The sequence below is a fragment of the Cyprinodon variegatus genome, unplaced genomic scaffold (genome assembly GCF_000732505.1).
Source record: "Cyprinodon variegatus isolate N-32 unplaced genomic scaffold, C_variegatus-1.0 Scaffold770, whole genome shotgun sequence".
NCBI lineage: Eukaryota > Metazoa > Chordata > Actinopteri > Cyprinodontiformes > Cyprinodontidae > Cyprinodon > Cyprinodon variegatus.
The window spans coordinates 13,656-31,375 of record NW_015151223.1 but is presented as its reverse complement, the minus strand read 5'-3'; the positions used below and the strand labels follow the sequence as shown (position 1 = coordinate 31,375).

The 17,720-nt window shown below is 38.4% G+C and overlaps 3 protein-coding genes across 3 annotated transcripts in view; 1 reads left to right on the top strand and 2 right to left on the bottom strand.

The window, feature by feature from the left end:
• The window catches only part of LOC107098334 (syntaxin-11-like), a 6,024-nt gene extending 3,565 nt beyond the window's left edge, over positions 1-2,459 (top strand). The window contains exon 2 of the mRNA XM_015395966.1: positions 1,365-2,459. Coding sequence (XP_015251452.1) covers positions 1,370-2,254 — 885 coding nt within the window. The 5' untranslated portion in view covers positions 1,365-1,369 and the 3' untranslated portion in view covers positions 2,255-2,459. The remainder of the gene's footprint in view (positions 1-1,364) is intronic.
• A 5,015-nt stretch (positions 2,460-7,474) lies between these two features.
• Positions 7,475-15,100, bottom strand: LOC107098344 (F-box only protein 30-like). The gene is made up of 3 exons (XM_015395978.1): positions 14,901-15,100; positions 9,962-12,004; positions 7,475-8,075 (listed from the first exon to the last, which is right to left on the bottom strand). The coding sequence occupies exons 2-3, from the start codon at positions 11,951-11,953 to the stop codon at positions 7,872-7,874; spliced, it is 2,196 nt and encodes a 731-aa protein (XP_015251464.1). The 5' UTR covers positions 11,954-12,004; positions 14,901-15,100; the 3' UTR covers positions 7,475-7,871.
• A 1,986-nt stretch (positions 15,101-17,086) lies between these two features.
• Positions 17,087-17,720, bottom strand: part of LOC107098341 (pancreatic secretory granule membrane major glycoprotein GP2-like) — a 13,094-nt gene continuing 12,460 nt past the window's right edge. The window contains exons 8-9 of the mRNA XM_015395974.1: positions 17,417-17,531; positions 17,087-17,323 (exon numbers count right to left, since the gene is read on the bottom strand). Coding sequence (XP_015251460.1) covers positions 17,148-17,323; positions 17,417-17,531 — 291 coding nt within the window. The 3' untranslated portion in view covers positions 17,087-17,147. The remainder of the gene's footprint in view (positions 17,324-17,416; positions 17,532-17,720) is intronic.

The following is a 17,720-nucleotide window of genomic DNA, read 5'->3' as shown; positions in this document are numbered from 1 at the left end:
CTCTACTAAAATAATTCTTTTCTCCTGTGGTTTTATCATGTACATGTGTCCCAAAAGGTATTCTATATAGTCAATGTCTATACAGCTCTATGGAAATTCTCACAGGATTTTATGTAAATTTACGCTTTACAGCACCGCCTAAGATGTCAGCAGTGACTTGCTATGCATAGCTACCAAATATGACTTTAGCATTAGCGCTGTGGTTGCAACACCTTGATTTTAACGCAATTATTAAAGTAAAACTCTGAAGGTAAAAGAGTAATCAGTCAAGGTTTTTCTTACCAGCACATTTCATCATTAGAAAAAGATTTAGTTTTGTGTTTTTGTGTCAGTAAAGATGTGAAAACAGGGGCCACGACCAGTTCTATAGGGGCTCTGGCCCCCATCGGCCCCCATCTAGAACTTTCAATGGCTCTATAGTACAGCTTATAAATACTTTACTTTACTGTGCACAACACATGAGGCTAATAGTAATAAATTTAATAGAATTTAATAATAAAATCTAATCCAGTAGCTAATGTTTCCTGGGATTACTGTACATTTTTATGCTAGATTAAGGTGCAATTACTTTAAATATTTTCTACTTAATGGAAAAAAAAACCCTGGCAATTAAATCAAACTAGATTTGATAATGTTCAGATTTAATTATTTGTTGCTACATTTACTGTCTGTTATGATTGATTAAAATGTAATTATAATTAACTACTAAAACTTAACAGACCCTAATGAAGCTTTTCTTGACATTTCATTTCACTAACACCTGTTTAATCTCTGCTTCTATGTTTCTTTTTATACTTGTTAGGAGTTTCAGTTCTCGATCTGAGGAAATATCCCCCTTTTGCTCTGTGAGAATCACAAGAAGTCAATTCCTTTGTAGAGTCAAATCATTCTACCTTAACGTCATCATGTTTGCCTTCATCTTCACCAACATCAGAACAAGTTCCCTTTTCCTGTTTTTCTTTAACACAAATGGATTTCCACTGTTTTCAGCTGTTTCAAAATAACATTATGAAACTTGACTGAAACTGTTTGTTAGAAGAGCAAAGGGCCTGTGAATCACTGGAACCTTGAAACAAGGATATAACTTAAAAAAAAAAAGATTTTGAGAACTTAACTGCTTATAGTTTGTAAAACAGAAAACTCCTGTTATTTGATTAACAACTATGACTTATTTTGTATTAGAATTTGAAGGGTTTTTTACTTGATGTTTCATTTCTTAATTCATGAGAAAGAATAAACAAAAGTTTCTTCTGCTGCACATTTTATAGTTTTATTAATGGCTCAGGTAACAGAAGCTTCTGATTTAGAGGTAAAAATGATCATTTACTTTAAAATGTTGCATAATTCATTATCTTCACCTGCAGGTATAATGAAAGACAGACTGTGCGAGCTACAGAGCCTCCCCTGCCCCCCCTTAGAGGAGGAGGGTAGCCTCATTGGGAGCCAGATCAACCGCTCAGAGGATGAGGAGCTTCTACAGCAGGCCATCGTCTTTCAGGGCGAAGATGTGATGGAGAGCACCTACAAAGAGGCCCAAACAATGAGAAAGGAGATGCTGCTCCTCAAGTTGGATGTGAAGCGTCTGGGGAAGCAGAACACTCGCTTCCTGACATCTGTGAGGAGGCTGAGCAGCATCAAGAGAGACTCAAACGCGGTCGGCAAGAGCATCAAGGCGAGAGGGGAGGCCATTTATGCGCGGCTGGAAAAGCTGGGGAAGCTGAGCAAGGGGCTGGATGAAAAACATGGACCTACGTCAGCTGTGGCTCGCATTGTGCGCTCGCAATACGTGTCTCTGACCAGCGCTTTCCACGAAGCCATTTCAGAGTACAACGAGGCGGAAATGATCCAGAGGGAAAACTGCAAAACCCGCATCCAGAGGCAAGCAGAGATCATGGGCAAGGAGGTGAGCAGGGAGCAGATAGACGAGATGATTGAGACAGGAAAGTGGAACATCTTCTCTGATAATCTCCTCCTGGAGGGGAGGACTGCCAGATCTGCTCTGAACGAGATAGAAAGCCGACACAAGGAGCTGCTGGAGCTGGAGAGCCGCATCAGGGACATCCATGAACTCTTCTTCCAGCTGGCCCTGTTGGTGGAGGAGCAGGGCTGCATGCTGGACAACATAGAAGCAAACGTCGGTGCAACTCAGGACTATGTCGCCAAGGCTGCAGGTGGGATCAAGCGGGCTGTGAGATACAAGAAAGACAATCCATGCAAGAAACTTTTCTGCTGTTGCTTTCCGTGCTGCAAATGAGACTTCCTTCTCACAGCATTTTTTTAATCTATCTCTGCAGAGCGGGCTTCAACAAGCTAATCCAAGCTTTGGTTGGTGGCATGCAGGCCAGCAGGGGGCCCCCAAAAGAGCTGGAGTTCTACTAGAAAATCAGTTTTCAGACATTTGCCTTTAAAATGATAAATATTTTTATTTTATTTGGGGATTTGAGTGCTTCTAAGAAGTTAACAATTGTACACATACAAACACTTAAAAAAATACATATATATATCACTATATAAACATTTCTGCTGCACTTTTCTTGCAGAAAACAACAGCAAGAAAAGTGCAGCAGAGGTGAATCAGTCCTAAATGTCAGAAAAATAAGGTCTCAGTTTTGTTACAGCTTTCAAGAAATATTATGAATAGAAATTTAAGACCCAGCTCTGTTTATTAGCTGTATTTATTTGAAGTTTTGCTCTGCGTTGTCAGTATCCAACATCTCTAGTCTGAACTCGTTATCGTTTTTTTACTCTGTTGATTTAAGAAGAAGGAAGAGGCATTTCAAACCACAAACACATATGCAAACGCAGATAGTGCAATTTGTTTCTTACATTTCCTGATGGTTACTTGGATTCTACTTTAAATGGCGCCTACGCATCTGCTGTAAAGACCCTTTCTGCAATCACTTTCTGCTTTTTGAAAATATTTAAATGTGACCTGAAGCATAAATTAGAGCCTTCGGGTGGCTATTTTTTCACAGTCAAAGCATGAAACTGGAAATAAACGTTGCTTTTTGTTCCTGCTGCAGCTGCTGTTGTTCGACAGGTCTTTAGAAATACATCAAAGCCTCTAATTAGGGGAAGATATGTTTACATGCATTACGAAACTTTTGTGGGACCAGCCTAATTTATCAATAATCCTATTGTTGTTTGAGTCATCTGCACCGTTTTCAGACAGGGTGGCATTATCTTAAATCAATAATGTACAACAAAAAGCCGTCCCTCAATAGGTCAGCTTTGCTCATGACCCAGATCACTATGTTCACGTGTGTTTGCCGAGGCTGAGCAACAATAAACCAAAGACGAGCGGCTCAGAGGTGTTTCCGTTCATGCAGCAGGCCTTTTTCAGCACAATAGAGTGAGATGAAAATGTGTGACACGCCATCAACCCAGTTGTCAGCTGGTAACAGGCAGGTGAGTCAGATCAACATGGTGTTATGGCAGTTTTTAAAAAATGAAATGTCTCTGCTAAATGTTGAAATGAGTTTCTAGTCTGCAATGGTTGCACTTCCTCGATCAGCCGCCTTGTTGCGGTTTGCGTGTCTGTGTGAAGAGGGGTGGGGGTTTACAGGCACCGTGGCCAGCTTTACTTGAACCGTTGCACCATGACTTTAAAGTGTTGCCCAGCATCCCTCCATTACTGCTTCTCTTTTTCTTGATGTGACTATTTAAAGGGGAAAAGTTCTTGTGGGTTTGATTCCCACTACTGATGGGAAGTGTGGCTGCTGTTAAGTTGTGTGTGGGCTTATCGCCTTTCTATGTAAAAAAAATGAAGGTCCATATTCTTAGTAAGAGTTTTTTATATACGGGATTGAATGTTGAGGTCAGATTTGTGAATAGCACATCTTATAAAATGATTTGATCTGTAATATTAAATTAAATCCCCTGTTATCAAATATTGTATTAACTTCTTTTCAGCTGATTTAAATTATGCTATTATACTTTTTTGTATTCTTTAGTCTGCACCAAAAAGAGGCTCAAAACTACAAGACAACAATGACTCATCTGCTTCTAAAAATAAACATCTTCATACAAAAAGAATCAATAAATTGTGTGGATTTGGTGCCATCTAGCTGCAGATTTCTTTTCACAACTTTGCTCTTTCTGCTTTGGTTGTACTTTTCATATTCTGTGGTGTTAAACATTAACTTTTATCATATTATGTTGGCTCTTAATGTTATTGACCACCAGAAAACGTTCAAAAAAGTGTTATGAAGGGTTTAGTAGCTTAATCAGAAATTGGTTAATTTGGGGATAAAATCGTTTTTTGGTAGTTTTTAGAACCAATGATGCAGTTTTTGTTTCATCTGAACAAAGCATCGTCTTCCACATTGTTTTTCTAGTTAAACATTTAACATATTGCCACTTTTCCATAAATGACACCTTTGTGAGGAACACGTCTCATAGTTATCCTATAAACAGATGGGATAACCATAACCAAAATATTTGGCTGATACAAAGAAGCCCATTTTAAATATATATATAAAAAAGATTTCTTTGATTAATGAAAACCAAGAAGCATCAAATTATCCAACTGTGAAGCATAAAAAAAAGTAGTTTTATTCCTTTTTTAAGAGTCAGTGAAGTTACAGCTTGTTTATGGTAATTATCAATGTTAAAGCTATAGGCCAGGGCTCTTTTTTACGGAAGAGGATTAGGGCCACTGAAAAAAAAAAAAAAAAAAAGTTAACTGATTTTTTTTATTTTATTTCAGTATAGTATGGGAAAAAAGTCAGATTCTGACATTTATCTCAGAATTCTGACTTTTTTCTCAGAATTCTGACTTTTCTCAGAATTCTGAGATTAAAGTCAGAATTCTGAGATTAAAGTCAGAATTCTGAGTTTAAAGTCAGTATTCTGAGTTTAAAGTCAGAATTCTGAGATTAAAGTCAGAATTCTGAGAAAAAAGTCAGAATTCTGAGAAAAGTCAGATTTCTGAGATTAAAGTCAGATTTCTGAGAAAAAAGTCAGAATTCTGAGATTAAAGTCAGAATTCTGATTTTTTCCCATACTAAACTGAAATTTCTAAAAAAAAAATCAGTTAACTTTTTTTTTTTTTTTTTCAGTGGCCCTAATCCTCTTCCGTACTTTTTGGACCATCCACAAGGGCTAATAATAATTGCTAAATATATATTTAACTATCTATATCAGTCTTAAAACCTTAGTTATACATTTTCACTACAGAATCAGTGCCATTTTTCTTAGCTAACTTCGAAATTATGGTATTTTTTCTATCAAATATTACCCTATAGAAGAAATGTCATGCTTCATCTTTATTTGTTTTCTTTTTATTTTAAAAGCTAAAAATATAAATAAACTGTTGGTTGCTGAAGCTGGTTACAGATTTCCTATGGCAGATATTTAACAAAAGTAATGGGTTGTGTTTTATTTCAAAAGTCCCGTAACACTTTGAAGCTCTAAACAACTTTTACTCAGCTGGTCTCGGGCCAAAATGACTCTTTGGATATGAAAGGTTGCAGACCTCTGCTGTGGGCGGAGAAATAAACATAACAAATGCATAAAAACTCTTTATCAAACAGCTTCAAAACAAGCCGCCATACTTTGGTGTGGAAAAAAAACACTTCTACAGGAGTAAAAATAGAAGCTACAATACTAATGAAAACGTGGATGAAAACGTGGACGCACTTCAGAGGCAAAAAACTGGCTGCATTAAAAAAAACATTTCAGATGAAAACAAAACAAGTGGGATTAAAAACATGCTAAAAAACTGAAGAAAGATCAACCCCCACTATACATACATATGTCTGTTTAAACTGGAACACTGGCCACATGTGATGAAGTATAGCTTAAGTACCTGGTGGTTCAAGTTAAAAGAAAAGTGAAAAAGTTATTCAGGTGCTTAAATAGTTATAACAAAAAAATTGAACAGTCCCCAGCTGGACTGATCAGTACAGTTTATCAAACTTTCATGCAGTAAGTGACAGAAAACACTAGTAAACCAACAAAAACAAACCTTTAGGATTTACAGTACATGCATTCATGTGCAAATCAATAATTCACATCTACGCCCAGCAGAGGCGGACTTCTTTCCAAATAAAAAGTACCTAAAAAAAAGTAAAATATACATAAAAAAACCTCAAAGATAATCATACATTAGGACATTCACAAACACCTTTTAAAGTGAAAAACAAAAACAAATCCAGGGTGTTTTTAATAGCCGTTTTTTTTGTTTTTTGCTAACAAAAGGACCCTATGAATTGGGGGGGGGGGGGGGGATAAAACAAAAGGCTTACTTTAGCAAACAACATCGCACTAACAAAATAATAAAAAATATATTTTCAAACGGATCAGTACAGTCAGTTTCAATATTCCTGCACAACCTTTGCTTCCTACAGTTTGGAGAGCCCACACTGATCGGTAGCTAGACAATAACTCATCCTAAAACCCTGAGACGCCCTCCATTTCAACCCTCCTCAGACACAGTGGTTAAAAAAAAAAAAATCTAAAGAAGTTTCTTATAAAAAAAAGATGACAATAAGTAGTGATGTCTATAATTGTTGTTGGTTTTACTTCTTAAAACCTGGCCAGCAGGGTTTATGAGGTCGCACTTAGTGAAATCAAAGACACAATGTTTACACCGATCACTTCCATCTATCAAACGGCTCTGAATCTGTAGTTAAAAAAAACCTACAAGTGTCTGCTGGTAACCTGTATATTTTAATAATAATAAAATACGCTGCAGAATAGTGTTCACCTTGACTAACACGGACAATTACCCAGAAGAATGATGACAAACGCTCCATTAGTGTACATGTGGTAATGTGTCAAACCTCAAACCCAGAGTCAAACCTACCACTCAGACACTGATGTCAGCGCACTTATACAGGTTAGCAGAAACCAAATGTTTGTCGTCATTCCTGTAAAAAACCTGAAACCTTCAGCTCACTATTAATACATTCTATTAACACTGCGACATGTCTGCATTTAACCAGATCAGGAGACGATATAAAGATACCAGTAATTGCTAAAAGCGATTCAGACGTCTTACTGAAACGACCTCTACTGTCTGTTGACTAAATAAAAAGCTACAGCTATCTACCATGTGACCGAATTTGATTACGATTTAAAAAAAAACTTAAGATGCACTAATAAGTCAGATTGAGACAGACTTCAATAGCAGGTTCCCTTGAACACAATTCACATACGGGTCAAAGGCATTTATTTATATCTATAAAACGGGAATAATCTTGTAACGTCTTAATTTTCTATTGGATTTAAATATGAATTGTCACAATTTGTAAGGGGTTGCTTGGATGCAATATTTCCTAAGGTATAATAGTTTAAAGGCCATTTATGCAGCAAAAGATTTCACAAACAAGATGGACTTTTACCATTTTATATGTGCTTTCTGATCTAGATCCTTCTGATGACAGAAAAGTGTGGAAAATTAGTTTAATCAGAATGGATATCGAGAGGGCAATAATGAGACACTTCAGTGTGGATTTTTCTGATTTAAAACATCTTTATGAAAGAGTGTGCAAAAAATTTATTTCTGTTACAGCCTAAAAAAAAAGGGATTAGCAGGTCAGACCTCACAGGAAAACCAGTATTGGTCAGTAAAAGCACAACTGGTGCATCTTTATGAAAAACAGTAACGCAGCGTTGATCAAAGCTTTGGTTAAACCACCTGATTCGCACGCAGGAAAAATAAATCTGAATTTCCAAATGTTGAGTTGGCGACTTTGTTTTGCGTCAAAGAAAGTGAAGCAAAGAATATGGAGGAACTGATGATGTTCCATTTGTAGCTGTAGTGTCGTAACATGAATATTGATGTCTGTAAACAGTGAAGGAAATACAGGCGTAATAAGGTTCTCTTGGTCAGTAAGTAAAAATAAAAAAAAAATGACCATCGCTGCTTATGCTACTGGTTTAAGAACGGATCGTAAACATCTTCCCTCTTTCGTGAGCTCTCTGGTGAAACACATGCACGGCAGAGGGATCGCTTCCTCCCGACGGGTGATGGTGTTGAACTTGCACTTCTTCAGGTGGTCGGCCATACTGGCGATGTCTGCGAACTTCCACTCGTTCACTGTGCCGAAGGCTGTGCTGAAGCGCCACACCTGACGGAACACAAGAAGAAGCCATTATCGCCTGACCAATATTTGCTTTTAATAACCAGGATTTCTGCATGTTATGACTTTCTAAAATAGTTACACTGTCAATGTAACCTATATCAATTTGCAAAGTTAACTAAAAAATACATTTAACATCATTAAAAACATCCAAACAATTAAATAAAAGCAATAAACTTGGTTTTCCAGCTCTGGCAGGTGACTCAGCTACTTTTTAATCCGTCTGCAGTCCATCCAAACACCCTGCTTTAAAACTATAATCCTATATACTAATCTTTATAAGTGTTGGTGACGGTTACTGAAATCCCAGTATCCAAGTATGCACTGCGTCACGATGAGGGTCATTACAAACGAAAGGAAATAAAGTATGTGGCCACAGAGGGGAACCATCAGAAATTACTAAATGAATTTGATTAAGCCATTTTATTTATTTATATATATTTTAGGGATGGAACGGTTGATGAAAACCGCCCGAACCGTTCGATTCGCGTGTGTTGCGTTCGGTTCATGCGCTGCTCCATTTTCTCATAGGTGAAGCGTGTACACTCCAGAGCAAGAGGTGGCGGTACTGCGACCAAAACCAACCGCCAGTAGTAAACAAGAAGAGGCGAAGCAGCGTAGCCGGGTGTAGCAGAAAAAAAATCAGTTGTTGTGGAGAATTGTGTGGGTATGGTGAGTGGGAAAGAACAGGAGTTGGAAGACGCGCCAGCAGCACTTTATAGGTCTGCTGTATGGGAGCGCTTTGCATTTAGAGTGACCTACGATGACGGCGGAAAGAAAGCTGTAGATAAAAGTGCAACAGTGTGCAAGCATTGTGCAACACGTTTTGTTTATGCTAACAGCAACACGACCAACATGTCATGCTAACCCCGAAATCCCACATACTCCGTCAGCGCTGCGCTCCACTCCACCTGCACAAAGCAAAGCCTACAGCCTCCACTGTGGCTCCCGTCCGCTCCGCTCTGAGTTCCTTGGAGATCGTAGAGAGCATGCGGGAGATGATTAAATTCAAAGCAGCAAAACATGCGGAAATGATCCAGGGTTTCCGCGAATCATTAAAAATAATTACAATTCATTAATTTTTTTGGATTTTTTTCATTAATTTTCATTCATTTTTATGGGATTTCGGTGTAACAATCAACATATACCGAACCGAAAACCGTGACCACGAAACCGTGAACCGCACCGAATCATGGATTTTGCGAACCGTTCCACCCCTAATATATTTTTTTTTTTTTTATGACTACGGGCTTGGTTTTACAATACAATAGTATAAGTATGACATTGGAACATTAAAGCCCTTTGCAACATAAATGGACAGTAGTGTTTCGGTGGCAGACTGATGCAGCCATGCATCACAATCTCCAGGATTTATTCTACATTCTGTTTAAGGCCCTCAAGGCGACTTTGCGAACCAGGAGCTGTGGTTCTGAATTCTGTAGTGGAAATTTACTCTTCTGTTCCAACATTATCTTATTTTCCTATTTCTACAATGGCTCAAAGGGGGACAATGCATTAGAGTTTGATTATAAATAGTTCAGGTAATGTAGAGGGCCCAACAGGGCCCAGACTTGAGCTTTGCAGTTGCCTGCAATAGTATTTTACCCACTTTATTTTTAAAATATTGCTCCCTTGATTAGGTTGGTTGATTCCTTTGCAACTAAAAATATTTTGACTCAAACCCAGTGCAGAAAGCTAAAAACTGTAAAACATGAAAATATAATAAAAATTGTGTTTGGCCTTCGTTCAGCAGTTCATTAAGTCTTAAATTAACCGAGCCAGAGCTACAGATCAATCCCACGCCACAACAGCATTTCTATAATAGAAGATAAACATAGAAATGCATGACCTAACTGAAGACAAGCCGTTCTCACCTTGTGAGTTATTTGCCATGAAGGGGAGCCATCTTCCCGTCGTTTCTTCTCCCACAGCAGGACGACCATGCCACGCATCTGAAGCAGACTAGCGCACACATCCCTCATGGTGCGAGATACTCTGGACAGCTGGCAGAGACTGAAGCTGTCGAGGAAGCTTGCTATGTGCTGTAAAACCTCAAAAGGAAGGCTGCTAAACTGATCACACTGAAAGTCCACGCGGAGGGTCTTTCTGGAATGGTTGTCTCCAGTTTTCAGAGGCAAACCGGGCTTCACCCCGAAAGAACCCAGGTGTCTGTCATGGATGATTCGAAAGCCCTGAACGGACGGACAGAAGCGTCTCTGGGAGTAGGTGCAGCCGTAATAGGCCAAAGGGCAGCGCTGCTCCATCCAGCCGTTGAGGCCTGCGTGGATGTCCCCGTGAACATTTTTAAAGTGCGACGAAAACTCATCCCGTCGGAAAAGCTGCCCGCAAACGAATGTGAACATGGAGCGCTGTTTAGTTTGGTATCGTGCGACACATTCGAGCACTAGGTCTAGCCGGAGCGTGTGGAAAGGGCTGGGGTTGGAGAGCTGCGGACTGGCGTGGTCACAGGCCGAGGCAGAGGCGATGTCTCCCACCATGGTGTTGGTGGCGAGAATGGCTGAGGGGAAGGAGAATGTCTGAGTACCAAAGTCGATGTGGTAGCCGTCAACAAACCTGCTGTCTGAGATCCCTCTGCCTCCTGGAGAATCTCCCAGGCAAAACAGCAGGGCTGCAGTAATGAGGTCAATACCGTGGAGGCCCATTGGGTCCTCCTCCACCTCCAGATCAGACGTGTCGACCGCTTTGTCCTCCATTTTGGCTCTAAACAAGTAAGGGTCGGACAGCAGGGCTCGGTGGCCGTTAAATGTAAACATACTGATTCCTCTGAGCACATTTACGCCCTGCAGTTCACGCTTCAAACACCTATACCTGAGTTCGGGTGGTAGCTGCTGCAAGAAGCTATTTCTCACATGATCAGACACCAGGAATGGCATTGGAGGTGCGAGTGGTACCTGATGAGCAGCAGGAGGCTCTGGTGCTACAAGGGGCAAATAATCCTGAGGGATCTGTTCCCAGACAAGGTCACCATTTTGAATTGGTTCATTGGTTAGATCCTCTTTTTCTTCAAAATTCAACTCCACGAAATGTCTTTCTTCAGACAAGGTAACCGCATCATGGTTTACATCCGTTCCCACGCTACAGTCGACTCCACCCACCGCTCCCAGCTCACACTCTGAATCACAGTCACTCTCATGCATTTCTACATTCCCCCCACCTTCAGCAACATACACACATCCCCCATTCGCCCCATTAGGGAGTTCTCCATCCGAATCAGTCTTTTCACCATTTATATTTTCAACAATTGCACCAATGTTGTTGGAATTAGCGAGGATGTCCAAGGCAGCTGCTAAACTCCTAGTGGTCTCCACTGAAGTTCTGTATAGGTTGCTATAAGTTTCTTCCTCCATTTCTACCATTTCGTTGTCCAACAGTGACTCTGTGGCCATTTTATCAGTTCCACCCGTTCCTTTGTCTCCATTCTTTGACACGCTGGTCGTAACTTTGAGCGACTCCAACAGCATCCTCTGATCCTGAAGGGCCAAAGCCATGTCCAGCTGCTCCACCTCATCAAAGTCTTTGCTCAGGTTTTCATAGGACTTGTGATCGGCATAGCTCACAGGCCACCGGTTCCACTCCATAGTGCAACAAACTATACTGGCAGGGCATGTCTCCAGATGCTGCGCCATTTTGATTCTCGGGACAGTAAAGGGGCAACCGAACCCACTGTTAAGGCAAGGCAGTCTTTCATACGGACACAGGAGCCGATGTTCGTCCAGCTTGCAGGAGTGAAAAACTGCCCCGCAAACTAGTGGACAGCCGACCAGATCGCAGGAGACGCCAGGCTCCGATCTGACCATGCAACGTCGGTTGATGCATTTAAGGCAGTGGGGATGAAGGTTCTCCATTTTAGCTGTAGTTTCTCGCTGCAGCAGGGGAATGGGGTCAAAGGTTAAACCCTGAAAACAACAATAACACAAAAGGGATTAAAAGACGATTTTACACAAACAAAAAAAGAAGAGATCTTAAGCATTAAGATACATTTCATATCATTTAAACTCCCACATTTAGACCACCTGCATATCCCAGAATCTATTTTGATAAATAAAAATTACACACAGTAAATGAAATCATTAATTAATAGTACATTTCTTTATCTTACTCAGTTTACTAGGTGCAACACACAATTAAAAAGAATACACAAATCTTTTGTCTTTATGAAAGTTTTTTTTTTTAAGATTTTTATTTCCAAAAGCAAATATAATCTGAATTACAAGCTTTATGAGAACTACATTTTAATTTACCATATTTAATTTCTAGTGTTAGAGAAGTTTAAAGAGACTTGTATACAGAGCGCTGCTGCTTTTTCTGGCTTTTTCTCATGTTTAAATGTTTCAGATCACGGAGAAATATACAAGAATCTACGGAAGAGGATTAGGGCCACTGAAGAAAAAAACAAAGTTAACTGATTTTTAAATTTTATTTCAGTTTAACATGGGAAAAAAGTCAGAATTCTGACTTTAATCTCAGAATTCTGACTTTTTTCTCAGAATTCTGAGATTAAAGTCAGAATTCCGACTTTTTTCCCATACTATACTGAAATAAAATTTAAAAAATCAGTTAACTTTTTTTTTTTTTCAGTGGCCCTAATCCTCTTCCGTAAGAATCAGATTAAAAAAAATTATAATAATAATCATATCAGCTGAAATTTAACAAGTAAGAGCTTGGGCCACACTGAGGCGGATTTAATGTCAGACCCATTGGTTATAATGGAAAAGTGTTAATAATAATAATACTAAAAAAACACTTAAAAGGAGCCTGTCAGACAACATGAATTAGGCTAAGATATTTTAAAATGATTCCTTAATACCATCATATAAAGAAATTAAACAATAAATGCAAAACCGTGTTTAATATCTGTGTAAAAAGGGCCCCAGAGCCATTTCTAAGGTGATGGGGGCCCCACAACAGGAGCAACTATCTACATATTGAACTGAGTTATGAATCTGTCAAAGACTGGCTGGTCTGCAAACATTTCAAATGTGCCTTATCTACTTGTCCAGGAGGTCATAAAAGAAAAACTTAAGATAGAACAGATAAAGCATATTGACAGACAGAATTCTTTTTTTTTCTTTTTTATTTGGTATAATAACTGCACTGAATAGGTTTCTCTGTGAGCTAAAGACATGTTTTATAGTCTATATACTCCAGTTAATGATTAATCAATTACTAAATTAGTTGACAACTATTTCAAAAATTGATTAATTACTGACTTGCCTCCTTCAGGTCAGGAATATTTTTAGAGTTGTGCATCTCTGAAACAGTTGTTGCAATAAATAATACCCCACTTAATTTCACAAAAAGAACATTATAGATGGAGTTGATAGTGCCCTTTCGCTTTGTTGAAAAATTGACGACCAATTTCTCACCATTACTGCAGGCGAATGACTTTTGCAATCTCTGTAACTAAGAAGTTGGTCCAAACATCATTTCTAAAGGCTTATGGTTAGCTGGCACATGACATTACAATTTCAAGGATTCTTTTTTTCTTCTTTTTTAATAAATTATTTTGGATCTGATCATTAACTGTATGTTTTGATTTAAAAGCCAGTGTATTTCAGCTCGGGTTGTTTACCTGAAGTCATTGTCCTACAGGAAACTAAAGCTCTAAACCAGTATTGAGCCTTTTCAGCCTTAGAAAGGTTTTCTTCGAGGATTGCAGAGTAGTTAGGAAAATCATGGAATGAAGTAAAGCCCTCTGACTGTACATTATGATTCAGCCCTCACAATGCTTTGCCATGGTGTATTCAGGGAGCTGGTTTTCCATCAAATGGGTGTCGGTCAAAGGCCAGTGGTTCCTGCCATTTAATCTGCCTCACATTTCAAACTTACCGTTTATGCACCCATCTAGGTCTATACCCAGGTTGTTGTTTTTTAACCATACAACTCGACACCATTTATCAAATTAGTAGACTTCTGAAAACAAGTCATTTTTTTGCACTTGAGATCACTTAAAGATATTATTTAAGATTAAAATATAAAAGGGTGGTAAATATAAATGAAAACTTTTCAGGTTATTATGTGAGACATTGGAGATATATATATATATCTATAGATATATATATCTCCCCAAAAAAACACTAAACAAAATTTAAAACTCGTGGTTGTGCTGTAATTTATTCAAAACATTAGAGTTATAAATACTTTTGTAAGGGACTGGGTGTTCAGGTTCCTACTAAATACCTCTTAGTTAATATTCTGGCTAATCAGGATTTTCCAACAGGGGTATTTCAGGTTTGTTGACGACCTCTTGTAAAAGCTTGAAATTTCCCATTAAGAGCGCCAGAACTAAGCTTTTGTTCAAAGTCTTTGGTATTCAAACAACTTGCCAACACCTTCTTGAACCACAAACCCATTAGGAAGACCACAGCTTATATGTTGTTACCAGGCAGGGTTTATAAGTGTGAAATGATTCATACTTCTAAAATATTAAAAAAATCCACAAAACGTTTTACTTTCATATAAAAGGTATAAAGTATAATAATTGGTCAAGTCTTTGATGCAGCAGACATGCGAGTTACGCAAACACAGCTGGCAGCTTAGCAATCAGATTAACGTAAACAACAACAGCCGGTGTAATGCGTACCCAACATGTTTCAAAACGGTCTTCAATTATTTTACTAGAAAGATTAGAGGAACAAAAAGTTACATTTTCCATAAAAATGCTACAGAAAAAGCGGTGAACCGACTGGAAAGAAAACTTTTTTAAACTAAACAACGCAGGAATGTTAGCATTAGCTTCTACAACTCTCCCATCAGTTGTTAGCTCACCGGTAGCTTCAGAGGGAAACCTACCTGGGTGGCTGCAGTCTCTGGGCTCTTTATATGGTAAGAATATTCTTTGTATATGTCTTCTGTTGTTTTTGAGGAACAGTTAACTATAACGATCTATAAACAACTTAAAGTAGTAAAAAATAAAACTTTAAATCTTCTATAACTAACTGGCGGCGGCTGGTTCGGTTGGTCTGGGTCCTTTGGTTCTCTCCGGGTGATGATCCTGGTTTGGGACGTCGCAGCGCTACGTCATCACGTAAAGTGACCCATCACATTTAGCTTTATGGGTGATGTATGGCAAGCCGTTATGAAATACAACCATACCAACATATGTCGATAAAATAAACCAGTCCATACAATAACACGATTACTTGTTTCAGCTGAAAATAACACTAAAAAAGGTAACTCTGGTAAATCTAATAGTCAATTAATGCCAAAGTTTTTTTTCTCTCTGAAAAAGATTTTTATATTCTATGGTTCCTTTTTGCTTCCTAATTATTTAGCATATCTGAATATTCTAACAGTCATTTGAGGGTTGAAGGATTTTGTGTAGTGTTAAACTTTCAAAAGGTATTGAGCAGAATTTTAGCAAAAAGGCTAGGAATATTCCTGGAGGTGAATGTACCAAATAGAGGCATTTAGAGGATACTTAGATCTATGTACCATTTACATACACATAAGTGTTTACTGTAGAATTGAGGCCATGCCCACCATCATTCACCTTGAATTCTTCCATAGCATGCACTGGCAGGCTTGGACTCACTTGGCCCTCGCACGCTGAAATTAGGACTGGCCCTCCGGGCCCAAAGCACCTACCTGTGACAATAAATAAATCAAGGATCTTAAGAAGTAATACAATGTTAACTACTTTAATGATGCATGCAGTATGTATAGCCCTTCCTTAGTTGCCATGCACATTCTTGTGACGGTTTGCATATGGTGTCATTTTCTATTTCTTCAAACTGTACAATCCTTGCAGCAAAACAAATTATAATAAAACTGAAATACTTTCTTTAAACTAAACTATGATGTTCCTCTTATATTTGGTGAACATGTGTTTGAATATTTTGTAAAAAATATGTTGCAGTACATGATGGGGTTTTGCATTTGTTTGCATTGTTCCATTTCATTGCCCACATGCCTCCTAGACTCACAGTGAATGTTTACACACCGCTGAGCTTTCATGTATTCATTCTTGAAGAAGTGCCTGTCTGCCTCTATATTGTATTGTTTTATGTTGGAGGTCCATAAATGGGCCGGTGTAGATGAAAAAATTGCCAGGGCCGAAAATCGTTCCCAGTCCGAGCCTGCGCACAGGTGATCATTAGCACTACTGAGGCCACATTTCTGAAAACAAGAAAATTAAAGCCAAACATTTCAGTCTGTTTTCCACATAAAGTTTTTATTATGTTTATGATCTCAGAGTCTTGTATTACATTTTGCTCTATTGTACTTAGAATCTAGTTTTTCTCTGTTCTGTACACCGCTGCACTGCAAGAAAAGAATTTCCCGCAAGGGATTAATAAAGTGATTATGAAATGTTTATAGTTTAGAATATTTCCAATATTTTACTTTCAATGAATAGTTTCAGAAAATTATGTACTCTTTTGCTCTCCTAATGACTTCAAAATTATGGCTCTCTAACTGTGTGCCAATAGCGCACCTTGGAATGTCTGTAGAGGAAAGAAGCACAAATAATGAAAAAAAGATGAGCAGTTCAAGTTAAAACCTCAAAAAAAAGGTATAGTAGAGATAATTTCCAAACCATGAGTGATCGACAAACAATGCCAAGTGTCATTAAACAAAATTAATTACAGATCGCTAAAAAGTCTAGAATTTAGTCACAAAGGGAAGGAGAACTAGTTTTCCAGTACAAGTGTAAAAATGAATGGCTTGCCATACCTGGACACCACGCTATGGCTGAGGTACTGAAATAGACAGCCTGGGGAAATACCCTGAGTGTTTTAAAACATATATCTAAAATAACTTTAATGTGACTTTAGGCAACTTCAGGACAAAGAAACATTTGACATGTTTATTTTACACGATCAGCACCTTTGAATTCTCAAAACAAACACAAATTACTTTTTGTTTTTTATTAAAGCTGCTAAATCACACTCTGTGAAATGTAAAAAAAAGAGAAAAAAGACGAAGTAATTTTTGAAAAAAGAATTTAAAAATCACAAACAAAAAACAAACTTAGCGTTCATTGTTAAAATCTGTACACTTTAGTTTTTCTCTGTCCAGTTGTTCAGTAAAGGCCTCCTTTCATGAAGCCACCTCAGAGATGTGGTGAATATTAGACAGCGTCAGCTGTGCCTCCTGTGCTGGATAGAAACGTCTGGAGCGAAGCCACAGCCTCCCAAACACCCCGGTGATGAACAGCAAGATGACCAGCAAACCTCCAAGGACAAGTGTCTCTACTGGAGGGATACCGCTGGGATCTACAGGGAAACGTGCGTGGTTGAAACATCCTCCATATGAACTCTTTTAACTTTATAAAGTGACTAAATTACAAAGATTGTAAAGCTACGCACTCGGATTTGGTTTTTCACTGGCAGTGAAAAGTCGTCTTATAGGCCCGTAGGACACAGTGTGGGATAATGGGATGTCTCTCCGTATCCTCAGAAAACCATCTGCAGTAGTGCAGTTCTGTGCAGCAAATGTAGAATAAAAACAACTACAGTCATTAAATTGGATGAAACATTTCCAGTTTTAGGTCACTGTTATAGTAAAAAAAAGCTTCTAAAGATAACTTTATTTTATTTTTTTCTTTCTTCCATACAATGCTTTCTTGTGTACGGAAGAGGATTAGGGCCACTGGAAAAAAAAAAAAAAGTA